Here is a 26,245-nt window from a genome sequence, read left to right as displayed (position 1 = left end):
GAAACGCAAGAGATTGAACTTCACTGAGTTCGCCCCATTAGTTTGCACTATATAGAAGTTTTATTTCATAAAAAGAATCAACATTATACCAGCCCTTTTCAATGCAACAAACTAAAACAAATCTAACTTTCCAAGATTGAGTCTTGATTTTGTTGTAGGCAGATCCTGAGCGCAACGGAGTAGAATTCTATTGGCGGGGGTAGCCCACAAGCGGTCTTTCAATCACCCGCCAGTGAATGCGCCCAGTGTGCACATTTGTTGATATTCTTTGATAGTTAGCGAGTTATTAGCCCATTTATAGAAAAGTATAGTTCAGCAAGAGCACAAAACATGTAGGCTACATTTCAAGCTGCCTTTGAAAAGACAGTCAGCTAAAAAGCTTGTGTCTTAGTAAAAAGTGGCAGTGTTGTATTTTGAGACTGGCTTATTAGCATATTCAAGCCTATATGCAGAAAGGAGAGCCTACATTGTCTAATTCTCTCTATAGTAATACATTATATTTTGGAAAGTGGTTTCTTGCATCATACAACACAATGCAATGCAGGAGTGCAACTTTCACTGGGGACATTCCCCCACATTCTGAAATTGTATTTTTGTCCCACCCAGTTTTATCATTGGAATGTGATACAAAACGAGGCAACGATGTGCTTTAGGATCATGCGGACGTCTACGAGCAGTCGGGTAAGCTGTGAAGTGTTTATCCGACTGGTTAAAAAAAAAGAATTGATGTCCCCCCCACTTATAAAACCAAAGTTGCGCCCCTGATGCAATGTACAGTCACCTATTTGACCCATGGTGTTACAGACCAAGTAAAAAATCCTTAATTAATGTCAAGCCCTTCATAATGTAAAAACGGTTTTAAAAGTCTCATGCAATGTAGGCCTGCATTGAACACCACATATAGGCTACTGTAGGCTATATCATAGAAATCAAAAGCTATTTCCATGTGAACATTTTTTATGGGTTGTGCTCCATTGGTTTTGTTGGTAGGCCAACATACTCAAATAGCCACAATAGCCTATTGACTACTATCTAAAACTGTAAGGCTACAGCCTCAGTGTTCATTGTAAACGTGCGCCGGAAGTTGCGCAAAATTCTCACAACATTCAAGTTTCCACTAATAAGACCTAAAAATTTGCTAAGTGCCCCAATAKTTTTGAGGGAACATTGGTGGTGAGTGCGGCCCAGTACATCACTGGAGACGAGCTCCCTGCCATCCAGGACCTCTATATCAGGCTGTGTTAGAGGAAGGCCCAACATGTTTTTAAACACTCCAGCCACCCAAGTCATAGACTCTCTGTCAGCGCACGGCAAGCGGTACCAATACACCAAGTCTAGAACCAACAGGACCCTAAACAGCTTCCACCACCAAGCCATAAGACTGCTAAACAAGACTGCTAAATAGCTAATCAAACGGCTACCCAGACTACCTGCATTGACCTCTTTTTGTACTAACTGTCTTTCACTGACTCTATGCAAACACACTGTAGTCTACCCACACACTCACACATACTTACACTGACACCCAACACACACATACTGACACCTCACACACACACTTTTACGCTCACCACATACACTGCTGCTACAGCTCTGTCTATTATCTATCCTGTTGCCTAGTCACATTACCCCTACCTATATGTACACATAGCTACCTAAATTACCTCGTACTCCCTGCACTTCGACTCGGTATTGGTACTTTCTGTATATAGCCATGCTATTTTTGCTCGTTATTGTTATTCGTTATTCACTGTATATTTATTTATTCCTAGTGTTACTATTACTATTTTTTAAATATATTTTTTGCAWTATCTTTAATTCTGCATTGTTGGAAAAMGACCTGTAAGTAAGCATTTCACTGTTAGTCTACACCTATTGTTTACGAAGCATGTGACAAATAAAATGTTATTTGATTTAATAGACCTGTGTGCAGCAAAAGAACACACAATGCAATGACTGACACCTGCTGGTGACTTTGGGAACTGTTTAWGGAGGGATAATATACACCGAGTGTACAAAAGATTAGGAACCACTTCCTAATATTGAGTTGCACCCCCTTTTGCCCTCAGAACAGCCTCAATTCGTCGGGGGCCATGGACTCTACAAGACGTCAAAAGCGTTCCACAGGGACGCTGGCCCATGTTGACTCCAATGCTTCCCACAGTTGTGTCAAGTTCGCTAGATGCCTTTGGGTGGTGAACCATTCTCGATACACACGGCAAATTGTTGAGCGTGAAAAACCCAGCAGTGTTGCTGTTCTTGACACAAACCGGTGCGCCTGGCACCTACTACCATACCCTGCTCAAAGGCACRCAAATATTTTGTCTTGCCTATTAACCCTCTGAATGGCACATGTACACAATCCATGTCTCAATTGTATCAATGCTTAAAAATCCTTCTTTAACCGGTCTCCTCCCCTTCATCTATACTGATTGAAGTGGATTTAACAAGTGACGTCAATAAGGGATCATAGCTTTCACCTGGATTCACCTGGTCAGTCTGTCATGGAAGGAGCAGGTGTTCCTAATGTTTTGTACTCTCAAGGTACTGTTAATGCACTGCTCAACTGTTAAACAATAAAGCTTTACGGTGCACTGAAAATCATAAGGAATCATATAAGGCTCAATGGAAGGGTCAAAGGTCACCTCAGCTTATCTGCTCCAACTCCCAAAGGTCAGGTAAATGTAAAGCCCAAAGAGAGACTTCACAAATCCACTGTATGGTTTAAACACACCGAAGCTGCTTGCTCAAGCACTATAAAGTTCCCTGGACATCCCAGTTCTCTGGTTGGCATGATATGAAGTTCCACTAGTTTGGTCTGATAATCTACGCTACATTAACTCTTGATCTACATTTTTACATCACCAGTGTGCTTCCAACAAAAGGCTAACGTTGACCATAAAAGCATCACTTACTGACATTTCAACTGTTTCCTACTCTACTACTACAACTACAAACCATGAATAAGTACAGGAGTTCGGCTTGAGGAGCCTGTCTTGAATTGTTTGTCCCAGATAGCCTAGAGATGTTTAATAGTGTAATCCCAGGAACTGTGATTAACTGAACGAGCAAGGCAGCCTTCTCAGGGATAGTGCTTTGGATAGTATGGGTGTAAAACCTTTATGTATTGGCACTTTATCACCCCCATATAGCAACGCTGTCTGGGTCTCAGTTGGATGGTGGGATCTTTTACTACAGAGAGAATACTCTGAGGTGTTCTGTTGTGTTGGCATCCTTACTGCCTGCAATATATCTCTGTCTCCAATAAACCGCCCTGCACTACAACCGCATCTCTCGTTAGATGGCGTATGCCTTCGGCACGGTACGATGGCGTATGCCTCGGCACGGTTAGATGGCGTATGCCTCGGCACGGTTAGATGGCGTATGCCTCGGCACGGTTAGATGGCGAATGCCTGGCACGGTTAGATGGCGTATGCCTCGGCACGGTAGATGGCGTATCCTCGGCACGGTTAGATGCTGGCACGGTAATGCTCGCACTAGTGGCGTATGCCTCGCGCACGGTTAGATGGCGTATGCCTCGGCACGGTTAGATGGCGTATGCCTCGGCACGGTTAGATGGCGGAATGCCTCGGCACGGTTAATGGCAATGCCTCGGCACGCGTTAGATGGCGTATGCCTCGGCACGGTTAGATGGCGTATGCTCGGCACGGTTAGATGCGTATGCTCGCACGTTAGATGGCGTATGCTCGCACGGTTAGAGGCGTATGCCTCGGCACGGTTAGATGGCGATGCCTCGGCAGGTTAGATGGCGTAATGCCTCGGCACGGTTAGATGGGCGTATGCCTCGGCACGGTTAGATGCGTATGCCTCGGCACGGTTAGATGGCGAATGCGCTCGGCACGGTTAGATGGCGAATGCCTCGGCACGGTTAGATGTGCGTAATGCCTCGGCACGGTTAGATGGCGAATGCCTCGGCACGGTTAGATGGCGTATGCCTCGGCACGGTTAGATGGCGAATGCCTCGCACGGTTAGATGGCGTATGCTCGGCACGGTTAGATGGCGTATGCCTCGGCACGGTTAGATGGCGTATCCTCGGCACGTTAGATGGCGTATGCCTCGGCCCGGTTAGATGGCGTATGCCTCGGCACGGTTAGATGGCGTATGCTCGGCACGGTTAGATGGCGAATGCCTCGGCACGGTTAGATGGCGAATGCCTCGGCACGGTTAGATGGCGTATGCCTCGGCACGGTTAGATGGCGTATGCCTCGGCACGGTTAGATGGCTAGCCCGCACGTTAGATGCGTAATGCCTCGCACGGTTAGAGACGTATGCCTCGCACGGTTAGATGGCTATGCCTCGGCACGGTTAGATGGCGAATGCCTCGGCACGGTTAGATGGCGTATGCCTCGGCACGGTTAGATGGCGTATGCCTCGGCACGGTTAGATGCGAATGCCTCGGCACGGTTAGATGGCGTATGCCTCGCACGGTTAGATGGCGAATGCCTCGGCACGGTTAGATGGCGTATGCCTCGGCACGGTTAGATGGCGTATGCCTCGGCAACGTGACCCTGTATTTCTCACGACAGAGTTACACAGCATATGCCCTACTCAGCCAGGAGGCCAGTCACTGTAAAATGGTCCACACCAACGGCATAGATATTTGGAATGTTTATGGATGGTCAAGTACATGTATACTGTCAAGTCAGCGTTATGCAGGTCCTATAGTACACACGCACGCACACACACATATTCTGTTGTTCCATACTCAGCTGCCCTCTGAAGCATAAATGTTACAGCGAGAACGAAGACTAGTGAGTTGGACTGAAGAGGTTGTTTTCAGTTAAGTGCAGCCTTAGTCTGGTCCCAGATCTGTCTGGCAGCAAAAACAGATTTGGGACGAGGTAAACAAAGCCTGGGGCAATTTAAAAGCTGATACTTCTCTGCAAACACTTTCAATTAGTGGAATATTATTTTATTTAAAAGAGGAATCATTCGTAAGTATAATTTTCTAAGTATCCCTCCTAGAATGAGAGCCAATCATTTTCTGTTTATTTTACTATTTTTAGTCTGTATTAATATTGCATTAAACTGAACTAATGGTCCTCATTTTACAGATCCAATCACACTCAGAGAAAATGTGCAGTTAGACTACGACTAGTTTTTATTACCTGTTCTTTGGGACCCCAAATCAGCAACCTAACATAATAAATTCAGTGGGTGAAAGTGCTATATTTAAGAGAATTCAATTGAAATAGCCATAATGCATCACCTGAATTGAAGTCAATGTGGAGCCTAATAAGAAATAAGTGGCAGATTAACAATAGAGAAGGTCATAAAATTACCAAAGTAATTCAGATAACCTTGTCGTCTGGGCCTCCTTCAAACACACAGGAACTGTTTTAGAAAGAGGAAATATTGCCTATATTTTTTTAAATAGCGATGGAAGAAAGGACAGGTTTTTATTTTTTATTCTGGTAAAAATAAGGATGTCAGAAAGAAAAGTGTGAATGAAAGCCCTAGTCGATAAGAGAAACAGAAAACAAGTATCCACACAATTCAACAATTTAAATAGAATTCTAATCTCTTGAAGGAAATGGTGCGCCTCAATCCCATTCAATGTCTCTGCTATTGAGGCATTCAAAGCGAGCAGAAACTATTTCAATACGACAGTTCAATACCGCAACACAACAATGCAACTGGCAAAATAGCGATTTATAAATGCTGTCATTCATCAAAACTATGGTAGACTAGATGGGTAATTTCTTTCCTCCCTAAAACTGCAATTTACAAGCAATACCGGGCACCCTGAAACCAGAAAATTACCATATCTATTCACAATATTGGTAATTGTAATAAGTATATACATTTCTGTGGAGCCTTTGATAAGACTTTTCCAGAGGAAGAATCTTCCAACATAATACATATATGGGGCATAATTTTGGGAAAGCACTACCAGGTTCCAAACAACCCGTTTTATAAAGAGAGTATATAGCACATCTCTGGGTGTGAGGGGTTGTGTGGGGTGTTACCATCGCCTTAGTTGTAAGTCTAGGGCTGTTGCGGTGACCGTATTACTGCCACACCGGCAGTCATGTGTCATGACCGAAGTAAAATTCTATGTGACCGTTGAGTCACAGTAATCTCCTTTTATGCACCTTTTATGCCTTTTAACAACCATCAGGCCTAATGGCCTGGTACTCAGGGCTCTGTCCTTCTAACCACTCTGACATCAATGCAAACACAATTGAAAATCACATCAAAAACMTATCATCAAAACAGTATTGTGATTTTAAAACTCACCTCACTGTGATGATCAATTAGAGGTTCAACAGCAGGTTGAAACATGGTTGTTGTGGATGTTGTTTCAAAGCCTAACAATACGCATATATGAGCCCAAGCCCCCCCGCAAAAACCTGAAATAAAATTATGATTGTGCCGTTATACAATACATAGCCTAACGCCTACTACGCATGGCAGAGAACTGTATAGGCCTAGGCGATAATGTTGGTTCATTGATTGTGCAGGACGGCTTACAGAGTTAGCCTACAATTATAGTGAATTTGTAGTTAATTTTGAATAGCCTAGTAATAGGGTATTTTTATCTTTTCATAATTAATAGGCTAACACATTACCTTTGGCTACAGAATATCTCACCACCGTGTATTTCTATCTCCTCCCCTCCCTTCATTACTTTCTCAAGCGTGCAGAGAGAGGGGCTGTCAACAGTTTAATGAAATATGTTTTGATGTTCCCAAACAGATTTCACAAATGAAGCACTGGGTAGCTGCAGGAACAGGGTTAAAGAGCCCATGGCATACAGGGTTTGGGTGGAATATCACCTGTGGCGCAGCGAGGCCGCATGCTTCTCAAACAGTGATTGATGAGAGGAGTGAAATAACCAGAGTAGCCTACCCAGCATGAGTGAAAAACTAACTGTCTGGAAAGTGGCCTCCATTCGCTGTTCGAGTGCATACGGATGACACTTATTTTTTCCCTGCCCCTGTTCCTACCCATTTGATAATGGGCCATTCTAAATCAAAGGAAATTTGACACATTAGTTAAGACTAGATTAAATTGAGAATAGTCTGATGGGTGAAAATATTATCACTTGATGGGAGAACAGCATGTGCAGCCTAAGGAACAAGCTTTTTTGCGACTTTCTCAAATCATCAATAGCCCCTAGTCACATCATGCAGCCCATATATGTTTTGTTTTCTAAGAGATTCTAAGGTTTGTATCATTCACAACTAAAGTCTCCAAATAACTCTAYATCTAGCGTATAGGACCTGTTTCAAATGTCACTTTTACGCTCAACATAGTCACTTCATATGCACACTCGCTCCGGAATGGGAGAAATATCCTTTCTATTTTATTCAGCTAAGTTCAATTATATTCTTGGTACTATAAAATCATTATTAAGCAATAAGGCCCGAGGGGGTGTGTTATAAACCACAGCTGAGGGCTGTTCTTATGTACGACGCAACACGGAGTGCATGGATACAGCAATATACCACAATCCGCTGAGGTGCCTTATTGTCATTATAAACTGGTTTCCAACTTGATTAGAGCAGTAAAAATAAATGTTTTGTCATATGTTTTGTCATATGCGTGGCATACAGTCTGATACACTTGGTTGCACTCACTAGGAAAACTAAAATACCAAAGGCTGGCCCTAAGGTAATCTACCGAAGGTCCTACAGAGAGTTCAATCAGAACTCATTTGTGGATGAGATTAAGAATGTGCAATGGTTAGAAGTGTGTAGTGTTAGGTTCTAATTCTCAGAGTAAAAACTCTACGGACAATATGAAAGCTCAAACCAAGCTTATTCTCCCAGAGGATCAATATAGCTGCATTAGACAAAGACATATTCACACAAGCACTGATATTTAACCCTTTCTCATAGGCTGAGTCTCCTCCTACACATCTGAACAAACATTGTATCTTTATTGCTAGGCAGGAAACTAAGTGATACGGGCCATAAAAACTTTTCTTCCTCCCTTAACGTGACCTGACCTGATCTCGACTAGAGGTCGACCGATTAATCGGAATGGCCGATTAATTAGGGCCGATTTCAAGTTTTCATAACAATCGGAAATCTGTATTTTTGGACACCGATTTGGCCGTTTTTATTTTTTTACACCTTTATTTAACTAGGCAAGTCAGTTAAGAACACATTCTTATTTTCAATGACGGCCTCGGAACGGTGGGTTAACTGCCTTGTTCAGGGCCAGAACGGCAGATTCTTACCTTGTCAGCTCGGGGATTCAATCTTGCAACCTTACGATTAACTAGTCCAATGCTCTAACCACCTGCTTTACATTTGCACTCCACGAGGAGCCTGCCTGTTACGCGAATGCAGTAGAAGCCATGGTAAGTTGCTAGCTAGCATTATACTTATCTTATAAAAAAACAATCAATCAATCAATCATGATCACTAGTTAACTACACATGGTTGATGATATTACTAGTTTATCTAGCGTGTCCTGCGTTGCATATAATCGATGCGGTGCGCATTCGCGAAACAGGACTGTCGTTGCTGCAACGTGTACCTAACCATAAACATCAACGCCTTTCTTAAAATCAATACACAAGTATATATTTTTAAACCTGCATATTTAGTTAATATTGCCTGCTAACATGAATTTCTTTTAACTAGGGAATTGTGTCACTTCTCTTGCAACAGAGTCAGGGTATATGCAACAGTTTGGCCGCCTGGCTCCTTGCGAACTAATTTGCCAGAATTATGTAATTATGACATAACATTGAAGGTTGTGCATGGATGCACCCGTTAGATAAAAATACGTAACTGTTCCGTATTTCACTGAAAGAATAAACGTTTTTTTTTCGAGATGATAGTTTCCGGATTCGACATATTAATGACCTGTTATAATTAAGTCTATGATTTGATAGAGCAGTCTGACTGAGCGATTGTGGGCACCAGCAGGCTTGTAAGCATATTCATTCAAACAGCACTTTCGTGCGCTTTGCCAGCAGCTCTGCTGTTTATGAATTCAAGCCTATCAACTCCGAGATTAGGCTGTTGTAACCGATGTGAAATGGCTAGCTAGTTAGCGGGGTGCGCGCTAATAGCGTTTCAACGTCACTCGACTCTGAGACTTGGGTAGTTGTTCCCCTTGCTCTGCATGGTAACGCTGCTTCGAGGGTGGCTGTTGTCGATGTGTTCCTGGTTTCGAGCCCAGGTAGCGGCGAGGAGCAGGATGGAGCTATACTGTTACACTGGCAATCTAAAGTGCCATAAGAACATCCAATAGTCAAAGGTAATATGAAATACAATCGTATAGAGAGGAAATAGTCCTATAATTCCTATAATAACTACAACCTAAAACTTTCTTACCTGGAATATTGAAGACATGTTAAAAGGAACCACCAGCTTTCATACGTCCTCATGTTCTGAGCAAGGAACTTAAACGTAGCTTTCTTACATGGCACATATTGCACTTTTACCTTCTTTCTCCAACACTTTGTTTTTGCATTATTTAAACCAAATTGAACATGTTTCATTATTTATTTGAGGCTAAATTGATTTTATTGATGTATATATTAAGTTAAAATAAGTGTTCATTCAGTATTGTTGTAATTGTCATTATTACAACTAAAAAATATATATTTTTATTTTATTTTTTAAAATCGGCCGATTAATCGGTATCGTCTTTTTTTGGTCCTCCAATAATCGGTATCGGTATCGGCGTTGAAAAATCATAATCGGTCGACCTCTACCTCGACCCCATTCATCACTACACTCAGTACATTCCAAGCTTAACCATTAACCTCTGGTGTAGTCCCTCGTCTATGGCACCACTCAGGTCTCTATTACAACTAATAAATTAATAACATTTAAAGTTCAGAAATCCAAACCTATCAATAGTAAGGATGATCCTGAAATGTCACCAAGTTTGTTCATGAAATTATGTATAAGTATAGCTGATAAGCATGCCCTTTGAGGAAATGCACTGTGAGGTCAAACGGTGCCCCATGGATTGATGATGAGCTCAGAAATGTAATGATTCAACGTTATGACGCCAAAAAAGTAGCAGATAAATCTGCCACTCTGTTTGATAAGGAAAGTTATTGTAAATTAAGAAATCTAGTGACCAAGCTAAACAAAGCAAAATTGATGAAGTAAAGGTTGATGGGGGAAAAACATGGAAAAACACTATTATGGGTAGGAATTCAAACATGTCTGCCTCTATTATTGAATCAGAGGGTATATTTATGACAAAATGACATGACATCGCAAACTACTTTAATGAATATGTTACAGGCAAAGTGGACAAGTTGAGGAATGCTATGATTCCAATATACCCTTATAAAATATTTTATCATGAAGGAGAGGAAATGCATGTTTGAATTTCATCCAGTAGAAAGGAAAGAGGTAGAAAGGATGCTGTTGTCTCTGTCGGATGACAAGTCACCTGGTACAGATCATCTTGACGCCAAATTGCTTAGAGTCACAGCTAACCAAATATCTACCCCAATCTCTCATAGTTTACTAAGTGCTTAATGTATGGGGTGTGCCCAGAAGTCTGGAAGGAGTCAAAGGTTATTCCACTACCTAAGGATTTAAACATCTGCATTCACTGGTCCTAATACTCATCCTATAAACTTGCTGCCTGTGTGTTAAGTAAATTATATCTGTACAAATTAAGGATTATTTCTCATGTAAATGGTCTGATAATAGGTTTCCAGCATGCATACAAAGAAGGACATTCTACGAGTATGGCCTTAGCACAAATGACAGATGATTGGTTAAAGAGTATGGATGACAGGAAGTTAGTTGGTGCAGTGTTGCCAGACTTCAGTGCTGCTTTTGATGTAATTGATCATGAACTGTTACTAGGTCAACTCAAATGTTATGGTTTTAAGTCTGCAGCTCTATCCTGGATGGAAAGCTATCTATGCAGAAGGCAAAAAGTGTTCTTTAATGGTAGCTTTTCAAACAGTAAAGATATACACTGTAGTGTTCCTCAAGGAAGTTGCCTCTCAAGGAAGTTGCCTAGGCCCACATCTCTACTCTATATTTACTAATGATTTACCTTCAGTAATGAACAAAGCAAGAGTGGTCATGTATGCTGATGACTCTACAATGTATAGCGCAGCATCAGAATGTAATGACCTAACAGATGTACTGAGCAGTAAACTAAGAATGGGGTCTGAGTGGGTTGATATGAACAAATTGGTGTTGAACATTTCTAAAACTAAATGTATTGTATTTGGTTGAAGATATATGCTTGCTGATGATCCCCAATTGAATTTGTCGATGAATAGAACGCCTGTAAAAAAAAAAAACGAATAGGCGTCATGTTGGACGCAGCTTTATCATGGTCAGAACACATAGGCGTCATGTTGGACGCAGCTTTATCATGGTCAGAACACATAGGCGGTCATGTTTGGACGCAGGCTTTATCATGGTCAGAACACATAGGCTCAGTGGACGCAGCTTTATCATGGTCAGAACACTACCCCTTAGATAATATTGTTATTAAGACGGGTAGGGAAGTACTGTTACAAGAAAATGTTCGAGAAGTATTTAACATCTAGCACACGGAAATCAGGTAGATTTCAATCCCTGGTCCTATCACACTTAGAGTACTGTCCAGTTATATGGTCAATCCCCTGGTCCTATCACACTTAGAGTACTGTCAGTTATATGGTCAATCCCTGGTCCTATCACCAGCTTAGAGTCACTGTCCGGTTAATATGGCTCAATCCTGGTCCTTCCTTCTCATATCACACTTAGAGTACTGTCCATTATATGGTCAATCCCTGGTCCTATCACACTTAGAGTACTGTCGGTTATATGGTTCAATCCCTGGTCCTATCACACTTAGAGTACTGTCCAGTTATATGGTCAATCCCTGGTCCTATTCACAGAGTACTGTCCAGTTTATATGGTCAATCCCTGGTCCTATCACACTTAGAGTTACTGTCCAGTTATAACGGTCAATCCCTGTCTATCACACAGATACTGTCCCAGTTATATGGTCAATCCCTGCGTCTCTCACACCTAGAGTACTGTCCGGTTATATGGTCAATCCCTGGTCCTATCACACTTAGAGTACTGTCCAGTTATAGGTCAATCCCTGGTCCTATCACAGAGTAATGTCCAGTTATATGGTCAATCCCTGGTCCTATCACACTTAGAGTTCTGTCCGGTTATATGGTCAATCCCTGGTCCTATCACACTTAGGTACTGTCCAGTATATGGTCAATCCCTGGTCCTAATCACAGAGTACTGTCCCAGTTATATGGTCAATCCCTGGTCCTATCCACTTAGTACTGTCCGGTTATATGGTCAATTGCCGTCTATCACATCTAGAGTTACTGTCCGTTAATGGTCAATCCCTGGTCCTATCACACTTAGAGTGACTGTCCAGGTATATGGTCATATCCCTGGTCCTATCACAGGTACTGTCCAGTTATATGGTCAATCCCTGGTCCTATCACACTTAGAGTACTGTCCAGTTATATGGTCAATCCCTGGTCCTATCACACTTAGAGTACTGTCCAGGTATATGGTTATCTGCTGCAAAGAAAGATATAAAAAAGCTCCAAATGGCTCAAAACAGGGCTGCAAGATTAGCTCTTCATTGCTCTATCCGTATGAATATCATCCAAARGCATCAGAATCTCTCATGGCTTCACATTAAAAACAAATTACTATCCAGTCTTCTGATTTTCTTTAGGAATGTTTTATTTAAAATAAATAAAAAAAACTGTATTTTTCTGGTCAGTTAGTACATACTAGCAACATGCATAACCACCAAACCAGACAGGCAAATTCAGGGCAGCTAAGACAACCCAAGCCAAGAACAAATCGCCTTAAATCTAGTTTTATATAGAGCCATAGCTAAATGGAACTCTTTACCAATCCATATTTCTCAGGCAAAAAGTAAATCCACCTTCAAGGAAAAAATAAAAGATCAACTGAATGTAAAACTGAAATAAAACATCAACTGAATGTTAAATGTATTTCGTGTCAGGTATTTTAATTGTCTGTATTGTCTACTTGTTGAATGTTTGTGAAGTCTTGATTTGTGGTTGTTTGTAATGTCTTGTTAATTGGTGTTGGACGCCAGAAAGATTAGCAAGAGTTACGGTGTTAGCTAATGCGGATCCAAATAAAAACATGACTAAATATACCACGGCTTTCAGCCATCAGTATTCAGGGTTCGAACCACCCAGTTTATAATATAATGGCATGGGACATATACGCATATCTTGTATGCTAAAGCAAGCCTAGAGCCTATGGCATGGCACATAGCCAGATAACATACATCAGGCCAACTTATATATTGCTCATCTGAAATCTATTTTTCTTTATATCATAATGTTTCTTTAGACCTGCCTAAAATAAATAATGGATTTATTGTGATGGTGTATATTAAATGGATTTATTGTGACGTTGTACATTAAATGGATTTATTGTGACGTTGTACATTAAATTGATTTATTGTGACGTGTACATTAAATTGATTTATTGTAACGGTGTACATTAAATGGATTTATTGTGATGTTGTACAGTAAATTGATTTATTGTGAGTGTATACATTATATGGATTTACTGTGATGGTGTACATTAAATGGATTTATTTGACTTTTTTAAATGTAGATGTTCCAAACGCTCGCATCAGTGGCTTGTACGCAGCTTGTACGCAGCTTGTACGCAGCTTGTATGCAGCTTGTATGCAGCTTGTATGCATGGGGGCCTGGAGATGCTAAACATGTTTATGTTAATTAACGGTCAATTATGGTGAGAACATTATTATTTTTTGTCTCAGCATAATTCAAATGTTCATTACAAAATAATGAAAGGCAACATAACCAACTTTCAGACAGAAACACAGGTAGAGTTACTGTACAATGTCTTTCACATGACAATAACCGGCAGACAAAACGTAATGAGCACCACAGCCCTATATGGGGCATGATTTTGTATGTGAAAGTATTTCCAGCTTCCAAACAAGCCGTTTTATAAAGAGAGTATACAGTACAGCTCTGGGTGTGAGGGGGTGTGTGGGGTGTTACCATCGCCTTAGTTGTAGGTCTGGTACAGGGACACTACGCAGCGCTGCCCCCATCACCATGAAGAAGACTGACAGTAAAAGAGACGCCCGCAGACCTGCAGCACAGGAGAGGAGAGGTGGAGAGGGGAAAGGGAAGAGGTGAAATGGGGAGAGGTGGGGAGTACAGAGAGAAAACGTGGAGGTTATTTTGTATTCTGAAATTCTGTTCCAAAGGTCATATATTTTGTATAATTGTTGAGAGCTCCTTCTATACATTATCCAAAATATGAATCACGAGTCCCCAGCCAACTCCCTCCAAACCACAACATCCCAATTCTGTTCCTGACTTAAGTCAACATTTTCAGTTTCCACCACATCACCATAATTTAAGGGAACTTCTGTTCCCATACAATCATTATCTGTTCCCTGTTCTCTCAATTCCTCTTGGTAGTGATGAGTGAGAGAGAGTCACTAGTTGAGAAAGTACACAATTATTGGTGACAAATTACTAGTATTACAAACTAAAATATGACTTTAATCTGATATGAAATGTAGAGAAATATTGGTGTCTCTGAATGTTTCTGCGGGTTCCCGTTGGGAACTCTCTGTTCCTGTCTGTCAGATTGGCCTATCTCTCTGTACAAAGAAGGCACAACTAAACAACGGCAGATGCTGGTATGTAAATTATTTGTGTACAAAATATATTTCATTCTAATCTCTACCATGCAGTCGCTAGAGCTGCCTTTCATCTGGTTGGCCTACATACTATAGCAGGGTGATTCATCACGAAACTAGAAAAGAGAAATACCATGATTTGGGGGATTTTCAAGAAATGTTATCTATAGAAGGGTCCTTTAGAGGTAGGATAGTTTACATATATTTGAGAATTACCTCCTTTAAGACTCCATAATATTTAATATTTTTCTCCCGAGTGTAGCAGTGGTCTAAGGCACTGCATCTCAGTGCTTGAGGCGTCACTACCGACACCCTGGTTCGATTCCAGGCTATATCACAACCGGCCGTGATTGGGAGTCCCATACGGCAGCGCACAATTGGCCCAGCGTCGTCCTGGTTTGGCCATCATTGTAAATAAGAATTTGTTCTTAACTGACTTGCCTAGTTAAATAAAGGAAAAACAAAAATATGAATAATAATTTTTTTTTAAATTTAAAGGTACTACAAAGCTTTGTAATATGAGTAGTATTTTGATTTCAAATACACATTTCTTAGATACATTTATGAATATTGACAATTATAAACTGGGTTGTTCGAGCCCTGAATGCTGATTGGCTGACAGCCGTGGTATATCAGACAGTATATCACAGGTAAGACGAAACATTTATTTTTACTTCTCTAATTACGTTGGTAACCAGTTTATAATAGCAATAAGGCACCTCGGAGGTTTGTGGTATATGACCAATATACCACGGCTAAGGGCTGAATCCAGGTACTCGAGTTGCGTCAGCCCTTAGCCATGGTATATTGTCCATATTTCTTATTTAACCTTTATTTAACCAGGTAAGCCAGTTGAGAACAAGTTCTCATTTACAACTGCGACCTGGCCAAGATAAGAAAAGCTAAGCAGTGRGACACAAACAACAACAAAGAGTTACACATGGAATAAACAAACATACAGTCAAAAACACAATAGAAAAGTACATATACAGTGTGTGCAAATGAAGTAAGATTAGGGAGGTAAGGCAATAAATAAGCCGTAGTGGCGAAATAATTACAATTGAGCAAATAAACACTGGAGTGATAGATGTGCAGAAGATGAATGTGCAAGTAGGGATACTGGGGTGCAAAGGAGCAAAAAAATATAAATAAAATATATAACAATAATGGGGATGAGGTAGTTGGATGGGCTATTTACAGATGGGCTATGTACAGGTGCAATGATTTATAAGCTGCTCAGATAGCTGATGCTGAAAGTTAAAGGGAGATATGAGTCTCCAGCTTCAGTGATTTTTGCAATTCATTCCAGTCATTGGCAGCAGAGAACTGGAAGGAAAAGCGGCCAAAGGAGGAATTGGCTTTGGGGGTGACCAGTGAAATATACCTGCTGGAGCACGTGCTACGGGTGGGTGCTGCTATGTTGACCAGTGAGCTGAGATAAGGCGGGGCTTTACCTAGCAAAGACTTATAGATGACCTGGAGCCAGTGGGTTTGGTGACGAATATGAAGCAAGGGCCAGCCAACGAGAGCATACAGGTTGCATTGGTGGGTAGTATATGGGGCTTTGGTGACAAAACGGATGGCACTGTGATAGACTGCATCCAATTTGCTGAGTAGAGTGTTGGAGGCTATTTTGTAAATGACATCGCCGAAGTCAAGGATCGGTAGAATAGTCCATTTTACGAGAATATGTTTGGCAGCATGAATGAAGGATGCTTTGTTGCGAAATAGGAAGCCGAGTCTAGATTTAATTTTGGATTGGAGATGCTTAATATGAGTCTGCTTAATATACCGCCTTATTGCTTAAATATACAATTTTTGATTTGACAAATTTTTCTATATAATTGTTGAACATAATATACTCTACGGGCATATTAAAGTTATCTGCTAGTTTATTGTTTTAGATTATGATTATTGAAATCAAAATACTACTCATATTACAGAGCAAGTGGTAAAGCGTCATATGAGAGGCCTGGGGAAGGCCAAAATGTCACAAATATTCCAACTTTAATTAATTATTTCTCAATTATGCTTTAGGTTTACAAATATATGTCAACAATCGTTACTCCAAAAGGTCCATTCTAATTAGTAAATTTTGTAAAAAATCTCCCAAAATCGTGATCTTATTTGGTTCTAGTTTTGTGAGGAATCACCCAGCAGCAAAACAAACCAGAAAGTGAAACTTCCAACGTTGAGTGTAATAGGTAGAAATAGAAGAAGTGTGACTGGTCATGCCGGATTATAACTTGATTAGGAAATCATCTCCTTCATTTGAGAGTCAGGCACACCATCCTTTGAAGGTTACTGCATAGCTACTCTTTTTGCAGAGCAACATATAACAGCCCCTGCCTGCATGTACAGTACATCCCTGAGCGGTCTCTGAAAATCAACGTCTGGCAGGATTTTATGGCTTTAAACATGTCGACTTAGAAAATCAGATGCACCGCAGCACACAACTTTTTAACGCAAACTCCCAACAAGTGATCTCCTTTCTCTGACACATTCTACCACCCTCAGCATGTGTGCGCTCCACTCGACTTAAGCATATCACAGGAGCCTATTCCACAGATGGGTCATATATGATGGACTCTGTCTGTCACCTTTCAGATGCCACAGAGGAGAAGAGATCATCAGCATATTTTAAATGGTGGTAAGAGAAATCCCAGCAGCAAGCTTATTTCACCTTAGAGATGGGGCTTAGCTGTTACTACGCCTGCAGTCTATCCTGAAACCCCACAGACTCTTGTCAAAAGCAGTGGACTATATAGAGAATACGGTGCCATTCGGCATGCAGACACTGATTTACTACTACTATTGTACCTCACTGCTCCACATGGGCATAGACCAAATCATGCTACAGATTAACACACGCTTTTAAGGAGTTACATTTCAATAGGTTTTATTGATTTAGAGGTTGTGAATCCTAAACTCCTATTGACAACAATGCAAGTCTAAGTTAAAACTTAATTGAAGAGGAAGTTAGTATTTGCCCGAATGAATAAAGTTACGAAACACAATGAACGATATGGCACTGTTATGACCTTTTACTATGTAACACCCAATAGCCACTTCATCTTTTTGTTTTAAAGAGATTGTCATGAGATGTCCCTAGATGACTAACTAACCACAAACTTGTGACATATGCCCTTTCCTTTCATATGCTGTATATGTTATGTTCTTTTGTATGTATCCAAGGAGTCAAATAAAATGTTTTTGTCAGCTGATAGTGTGGTCCYGGTGTTAGATTGGTGTTAGCTAACTATTTTAATCAGGTGATGTGGAGGAACTGGTTTAGTGATTAGCAGGCATGACTGGTAGGCAGCACTTCTGAGTGTTACTTTAACTGTCAGTAAACAATACTTGACTGTTGTTTGAGAGCTCGATGAAAGAGATTCCACAAAATAGCACATAAGTGGCCCGTAGCAAAAATTCCACAAGGCAGGCAGTCAGTCACCATTTCGTATAGAAACATGTTATTTTGTGGTGGCTAGATCATAATGACTACAACAAAAGACTTGAACTTACTGAAAAGACAGAAGCATTATGTTATTTCTGTGTGTCAGACAACCGGTGAGGCCAACCTCTATGATCCCTTACATTAAAAAAACACATGATTTCACATGTGGAACACTTCATATGTGATCTTGTGCAGTTTCATGTTATCACATGTTGCTTTACGTGTTGTCATCACATTAACTTCACATAACATTACATGAAAACGTGTGATCACGTGAAATTCATGTGATTTTTCATTGGGATGACAGATGTAAATACAGGGAAATATTTTGATTGTTTACCTGCTGCTCAGACCCTTTCTCATGGTTTAATAATTTAAGGTAGTCTTTGGACTGGATGTATATCTTAACTATTCTTATGTCAACATAGGCCCACCAAAATTAAACTAGGCCAGTTATTTCTACAGATGTTGTGTATACATTGAGGGAAATGTTTGTTTCCCATTCTTATGGTTGATTGGATAAAAAACGTCAATCAATTATGACCTATGATATCTAGTCACCTTCTCATTTTTCCCCCAGGATGTATACGTCAACAATTCCCAAGTCGCTGCAGCACGCAATGACACAACCCTGGGGAAATATAATTTGGCAATGGAGACATACAATTGTAAAGACGTACTGCCACTTCGAACAAAACAACTCACCTTTCTTGTCCATCAGCCACATAAATAGCAGCCAAGGGGTGAACCCTACTGGCCCCCATAGAACCAGCACGGCGATGTCAGATTTGGCGAAATCGTACGCGTGCATGGCAGAGTTCTGAATTGGGCCCCAAGTGTTCCATACCATCCCTTGCATGAACGCCAGCAAAGAAAATAGAGTCAGAACCAGCCATCTTCTCCCGTAGACTCGGCTGTAAACTGGCTGAATACTCGTCTCTGGGTTAGGAGAAAAAATAAGTGGTTCCCTTTCGCCCTCGGTGCTCGATGCAGCACCCATCGCATTTGATACAACGTAGCGTTCGTTCAGCTGTGACTTAATCCGCGCGCGATGTCCAATATTCGATTACACAATGGCAACAAATGTATCTAACTTCAATATCAGTTGCCCAGAGAAACAATAACAACCCATGTCGCTGCAACAATTCAAGCTGCACTGCGCATGCCTGAACGGAAGTGGTCACAATTTTGAAATTTAAACCCGTTGTCATCCATGTTGGTCCCTTCCTCAATAGARGTGAACGTGATTTTCAGCCCTTATTGAGTCGGAATGGCCCCCTAGTTTAACATTACCGTATCCTTGGAAAAAAGTCGCTCACATGAGTTTTGTTTACTTCCTCTCTGATTTGTTCGTGGACGTGTAAAGGTGAGCCCCAAATGATTGCTGTGCTTGCAAAACTACATACTTAGGTTTATTTTCGTGAAGTGTGGTGAGAGTTTAGATATGTGTCCTTATTATTTTATTATCAATTGTCTTCTATGCTGTTGTCACAATAGAGTTGTAATGTGTGTGTTTGTTTGAGTCTCTCTGGTTAAGTGATAATGCCCGAGAAGCCAGTGTTTGGAGGATATATTGGCACGGGTGTTGTTGGCCCGAGACGAAGTCGAGAACCTGTGTTGTGCCGAAAATCTCCCCCCTGTCAGAATTCTCCCCCCTTACGCGTGAACGCGCACACACTCAATTCTTCATTGCTGCGACTTGCTTGCTGGTTGAGATTTCTGCTCTTCACTCTGTTGTCAGTTTAGCCTACATTTCACTGATCTTAGTAGCAGAAGGCATTTTTTATTTGTATCCTTCAAGGTAGCTGTCAATGATCCCGTTAAGCTGCGTTATATAAATGTTTTATGCCGATTTGATCGCGGGGTGGCACTAGTAATGTCTGCAGTTCTCGGTTTGGCCATTTGTTTCAAGTGTATTAGTCTATAAATAAATCTCTTTGTCATCTCCCATGTCTTATTCGACAAGTAGTTGTGAAATGTTTATTGCTTGCCTATATTTTACTCCCTCTGTGTTTAATGTAACACACATACGTTAATTATTAATTCAGGTTGCCTATCCTGGCGTGAAGTTTGTTCTATAGAAAGTATTTGACTGATGTGTGCCACAGAAAGTATTTGATTCTAGTGACAAAATTAAGGAAATTAGAAGGGGGTGAGGAGGATTTCGGCAAGGCCATTTTCTTGCCTTCTATCTTGGGACTGCAAGGCCTGGCACACTTCAGAATCATTTTGGTAGCTCATGTTGACCAGTAGTGTGTGCCACAGAACGTATTTGACTCTAGCCACAAAATTAAGGAAATTAGAAGGGGGGTTGGCAGGCAAGAAAATGGCATTGCCGAACCCCCCCCCTTTTAATTTCCTTAATTTTGTCACTAGAATCAAATACGTTCTGTGTCACACATCAGAGTCAAATACTTTCTACAGAACAAACTTCATGTCAGGTTAGGCAACCAAAATTAATAATTCATGTATGTGTGTTATATTAAACATAGAGGCAGTAAAATGTAGGAAAACAAACACTTCAGAACTACTAGTCCAATAAGACATGGAAGAGATTATGAATTTTGGTAAAGAGATTTATTTAGACTAATACACTTGAAACAAATGGCCAAAACGAAAACTGCAGACATTACTAGTGCCTCCCCGCGATTAAACCGCCATAATATTTTATGAAACGCAGCCTAACATGCTGACCAGACCGGACGCGTCGCGTTCCGAGCGTCGCAAAATACATTTAGAAATCCATGTTATCCAATTATTGCACTCACACTGCTTGCGCGCGCCAACGAGCGTCTGCGTTGCCAAGGGCTAAAATAGAAGTCATTCCTATTTCTGACACAGATCTTGTTGCAAGTCCTGCCTCTCCCATCTCCTCATTGGTTTATAGAAGCAGGTACCCACGTGCCATCTCCTCATTGGTTATACCCACATGGGTGATTGAAAGATGAAATATTTTGTCGGTTGTCGTGGTAATACTATGAAAGTGTAGATGCCAATCACCATATAAGTTAAAAGATGAAAAAGTCTGGAAGGAGGAGAGATGACTAGAAACGATTTGGTTGGCCGTTTTATGTGTGGATTAATTGTCGGAGACAAGTCTCCGCTGGATTCCTTGTGCATTTCAGGTAAAATAACTKAATGTTTATATCCCAGGACAAATTAGCTAGCAACAGCAAGCTAGCTAAATAGGACAAATTAGCTAGCAAGTGCAAGCTAACTAGCTAAATTGCCATACATGTTTAATGCTTTTCYACCTGTCCCCAAATGAATGTCATTGGTTCAGAGTTTGTTTTGATATTTTAACCTGCGTGTCGTGATCGCGTTTGGTGTAGGGGCACAAAATACATTTATGCACGATGGCGCACGTGCGCAGCCGGTTTGGGTTCCGTGTAACAAGATCATTGACAGCTGCCTTGAAGGACACAAATAAAAAAAATGCTTTCTGCTACTAAGATCAGTGAAATGGAGGCTAAACTGACAACAGAGTGAAGAGCAGAAATCTCAACTAGCAAGCAAGTCGCAGCAATAAAGAATTGAGTGTGTGCGCGTTTTAGCGAGGGGGGGGGGGATTCTTGCAGGGGGAGATTTTCGGCACAACACCGGCAAACCGTGCCAATATATCCTCCAAACACCAGCTTCGAGGGCATTATCACTTTTATACAATGGGTTACCAACATATTCAATTAATGATTGACATTTTCATTAAAAACATTCCGAATAATTTATTTATGGTCGTTCATTGTATCGGTTCGGTTTCCAGCGACGCGAACCAGTCGTTGTCTTTTTGCTCTGTGTCTATGGACGTTCGTTCGTTCTAAATGTTCTATTGCTATACTGGCTGGCAATGTTTCTTATCCTTATTGCTTGCTAGATAGCTAACTTACTGTCATGTCAAACAGTGCAGCCAGAATATTTWAAAAAAAGTTTCATTTGCATTTGTTTAAGCTGTTTTCTAGTGACATTAATTTGGATACATTCATAAGAATGAGCTAATGAGCGATTTCACCTGTAATAAAAAATGTGCTCATCAGGACACTGTTGTTCAGAGGAGCTAGCCAACAACACAGCTAACACAATCACTTGAAACTGAAGCTGGAAAGACTGCAAACTTGCTTAATTTTGTTTAGTTTTACCTGTTTTCTATTGACATTTCTTTGTATATGTCCATAAAAACTATGCTGATTCACAATTTCGACTGGCTGAGAAAAGCTGCCTGCCTGTATGTCTCTTCCCGACTCCCGACCCCAGGCTACACATTCATTACAATGGGACCGCTGGAGATCGAATTTCAATATGAAACAGTGTTGCAAATGTCAGAGACAGACCACAAGTTTTATACAAATCTCCACTATTGAATTGCTAGTGTAAAAGAAATTGGAGCTAATGTCTAGATGCTTTTTACAGTGGAGACCAAGTTTATACATTGTCTGGCTGGGCTGATGAGACAGTGGATTGCCAGGGAGATGGAACAGCATTTCAACGTTATAGCTTTTGCTGGTGGTAACTTGTGGAATAGACACTGGCTGGAATGCAGTTTTAACCAGTCAGCGTCCAGGATTAGACCCGCCCGTTGTATAATTAAGTGATAATGCCTGAGATGCCCGTGTTTGGTGGATATATTGGCACGGGTGTTGGTTGTTAGGCCCGAGACAAAGTCGAGTAGTAAAGTCGCTGCATTTGCCTTTTTTTMAGCTGTTTTCTAGTGACGTTTATTTGTCCAAATTGCAGAATGGCGCCAGGAGTCGTTTTACAGGCTCCTAACCAATTGTGCCATTTTTTTATTTTTTTGCATTGTTTGTCATTTATTTTGTACAAAATGTTTCTGCCACCATCTCTTATGACTGAAAAGAGCTTCTGGATATCAGGACAGAGATTACTCACCTCGAAATGGACAAAGATTTTTTATTTTAAGGAATCAGACGCAAAGGATTTACTGCTGACACCAGACCAGCCCCAAATCGTTGTCATTCTCATGAAGAAGAGACGCTGATACAGGGGACGCATGTCCAGGTGCCTTGTGAAAATTTGTCGGTGCATGGGTAACCCGCCTCTACCATCCGTCCTATTGGCCAACGTGCAATCATTGGAGAATAAACTGGATGAGCTCTGTTCAAGACTATCCTACCAACGGGACAWTAAAAACTGTAATATCTTATGTTTCACCAAGTCGTGGCTGTCTTGCATCGGCAACACAGAACAGCTGCCAGACGCCTCCGGTAAGACATGGGGTGGTGGTCTGTGTCTATTTGTCAATAACAGCTGGTGCGCAAATCTAATATTAACCTATTCACACGTATCAACACATGGGTGTGATAATTCTACAGTGGTCCCTGTAGTGTACGATCAAACAGTGTGATTAGAACGCGTATTTAGAACGTCCAGTTTCGAATGACACAACAATCAGCATTTGAGCTGGCCACATTGTTTTTTTCAGAAACATTTTGCACAAACACAGTCCTTACAAAGTTATGTCCAGAATGTGAGCAGTTTATTTTGGATGCAATGTTCAGACATTCACAGAAGTAGCTACAGCATAACACAATCATCCAAACCGGGAAAATGTAGGCTACATTTGTCCTAGCGCTTATTGAGGAAAGATTGACATAACACAAGCGGTCATATTTTTATAACTCTCGACTGACAGAAACGACAATATGAATTAGCTAATAGCAATTACTATTTATAAGTAATCACATCACGGGTGAGCTCACCATTGATCAAAATAATTGAGTAAAATACTTTATAGAAATCGAAAGTAATCCAACGATGGGAAGTTTGTGCGCGCCGCCATGCTTGTTCTTTTCGCATCAACCAAAGATAACAAGAGGGGACAAGATGAGTCTGGTCTGTTTTTAGTATGCAGGGGGTGTGTTGTCTATAATCATCCACTTCCCTTCATTCACTTCCGGAGGTTTACCCAAAAGATGAGTGAACCATTCCTTCACCTCATTATAACATCTTTSGTCTGGCAGATTACGTGACACCCAGAATGCATTGTATAATGTCAACAAACATGGCGCCACACATAGCTGGCAAATAGCTTAGCTCATTATAACACGTAGAACCTTCAAAAAAGTATTTTGCACACATCATAGGTGTCCATGACAATATATACATTAAACAGAATGCATTATTTGTCACAAGTAATTGAAAACGTGAARAAAACTCTAAATACATTATGCTCCATATATACATGCATACATACATACAGTTGACGTCGGAAGTTTAAATACACTTAGGTTGGAGTCATTAACTTGTTTTTCAACCACTCCACAAATTTCTTGTTAACAAACTATAGTTTTAGCAAGTCGTTTAGGGCATCTACTTTGTGCATGACAAGTAATTTTTCCAACAGTTGTTTACAGACAGATTATTTCACTTATAACTCATTGTATCACCATTCCAGTGGGTCAGAAGTTTACATACACTAAGTTGACTGTGCCTTTAAACAGCTTGGAAAATTCCAGAAAATTATTTCATGMCTTTAGAAGCTTCTGATAGGCTAATTGACATAATTTGAGTCAATTGGAGGTGTACCTGTGGATATATTTCAAGGCCGACCTTCAAACTCAGTGCCTCTTTGCTTGACATCATGGGAAAATCAAAAGAAATCAGCTAAGACCTCAGAAAAAATATTGTAGACCTCCACAAGTCTGGTTCATCCTTGGTAGCAATTTTCAAATGCCTAAAGGTACCACGTTCATCTGTACAAACAATAGTACGCAAGTATAAACACCATGGGACCACGCAGCCGTCAAACCGTTCAGGAAGGAGGCGCGTTCTGTCTTCTAGAGATGAACGTACTTTGGTGCGAAAAGTGTGAATCAATCCCAGAACAGCAAAGGACCCTGTGAAGATGTTGGCGGAAACCAGTACAAAAGTATCTATATCCACAGTAAAACGAGTCCTATATCGACATAACCTGAAAGGCCGCTCAGCAAGGAAGAAGCTACTGCTCCAAAACCGCCATAAAAAAAGCCAGACTACGGTTTGCAACTGCACATGGGGATAAAGATTGTACTTTTTGGGGATATGTCCTCTGGTCTGATGAAACAAAAATAGAACTGTTTGGCCATAATGACCATCATTATGTTTGGAGGAAAAAGGGGAGGCTTGCAAGCCGAAGAACACCATCCCAACTGTGAAGRACTTCACAAAATAGATGGCATCATGGGGTAGGAAAATTATGTGGATATATTGAAGCAACATCTCAAGACATCAGTCAGGAAGTTTAAGCTTGGTCGCAAATGGGTCTTCCAAATGGACAATGACCCCAAGCATACTTCCAAAGTTGTGGCAAAATGGCTTATGGACAACAAAGTCAAGGTATTGGAGTGGCCATCACAAAGCCCTGACCTCAATCCTATAGAACATTTGTGGGCAGAACTGAAAAAGCGTGTGCGAGCAAGGAGGCCTACAAACCTGACTCAGTTACACCAGCTCTGTCAGGAGGAATGGGCAAAYATTCACCCAACTTTTTGTGGGAAGCTTGTGGAAGGCTACACGAAATGTTTGACCCTAGCTAAACAATATAAAGGCAAACAAATACTAACTGAGTGTATGTAAACTTCTGACCCAAATGGAATGTGATGAAAGAAATAAAAGCTGAAATAAATCATTCTTTCCACTATTATTCTGACATTTCACATTTTTTAAATAAAGTGGTGATCCTAACTGACCTAAGACAGGGAATTCTTACTACTATTAAATGTCAGGAATTGTGAAAAACTGAGTTTAAATGTATTTGGATAAGGTGTATGTAAACTTCCGACTTCAACTATACATACATATACAGTATACATACATACTGCGCCTACAGTAGAAACGACAACACGATATACAGAAAATAAGGAACTTACTTTGATAGGAAAACACACATGTCCAAAGTTATTATGTGTAAGGAAAATAACATGGAAGGCAAAGTGAGCGCCAGCAAGAAAAATGTTCAAATTCTTGCAAGGCTGCGCAAATATATGCGCAAACATGAGTGAAGTGAGGTGGGTTCTCCTGGAAGAGAGAAGTTTATCTGGCTCAGTAAAGCCTCAAACTTAAATTGTCTGCAACGCTGAAATGGACTACTTCTATAGGAAATTAATGAGGAGGTGGAACACACTTCAATTCAAACT

General features: G+C 40.8%; 2 protein-coding genes across 2 annotated transcripts in view; one reads left to right on the top strand and one right to left on the bottom strand.

Moving 5' to 3' along the window:
- Window positions 1–19,276, bottom strand: part of slc49a4 (solute carrier family 49 member 4) — a 93,065-nt gene extending 73,789 nt beyond the window's left edge. The window contains exons 1-2 of the mRNA XM_070437602.1: window positions 18,825–19,276; window positions 14,010–14,103 (exon numbers count right to left, since the gene is read on the bottom strand). Coding sequence (XP_070293703.1) covers window positions 14,010–14,103; window positions 18,825–19,119 — 389 coding nt within the window. The 5' untranslated portion in view covers window positions 19,120–19,276. The remainder of the gene's footprint in view (window positions 1–14,009; window positions 14,104–18,824) is intronic.
- A 51-nt stretch (window positions 19,277–19,327) lies between these two features.
- LOC111959845 (hspb associated protein 1) overlaps window positions 19,328–26,245 on the top strand; it is a 36,842-nt gene continuing 29,924 nt past the window's right edge. Inside the window, exon 1 of the mRNA XM_023981657.2 lies at window positions 19,328–19,485. The gene's annotated coding sequence lies outside the window, so the exon portion shown is untranslated. The remainder of the gene's footprint in view (window positions 19,486–26,245) is intronic.

Source organism: Salvelinus sp. IW2-2015, linkage group LG36 (assembly GCF_002910315.2).
Source record: "Salvelinus sp. IW2-2015 linkage group LG36, ASM291031v2, whole genome shotgun sequence".
NCBI classification, from domain to species: Eukaryota; Metazoa; Chordata; class Actinopteri; order Salmoniformes; family Salmonidae; genus Salvelinus; species Salvelinus sp. IW2-2015.
This window is presented reverse-complemented; position numbering and strand designations above follow the sequence as displayed.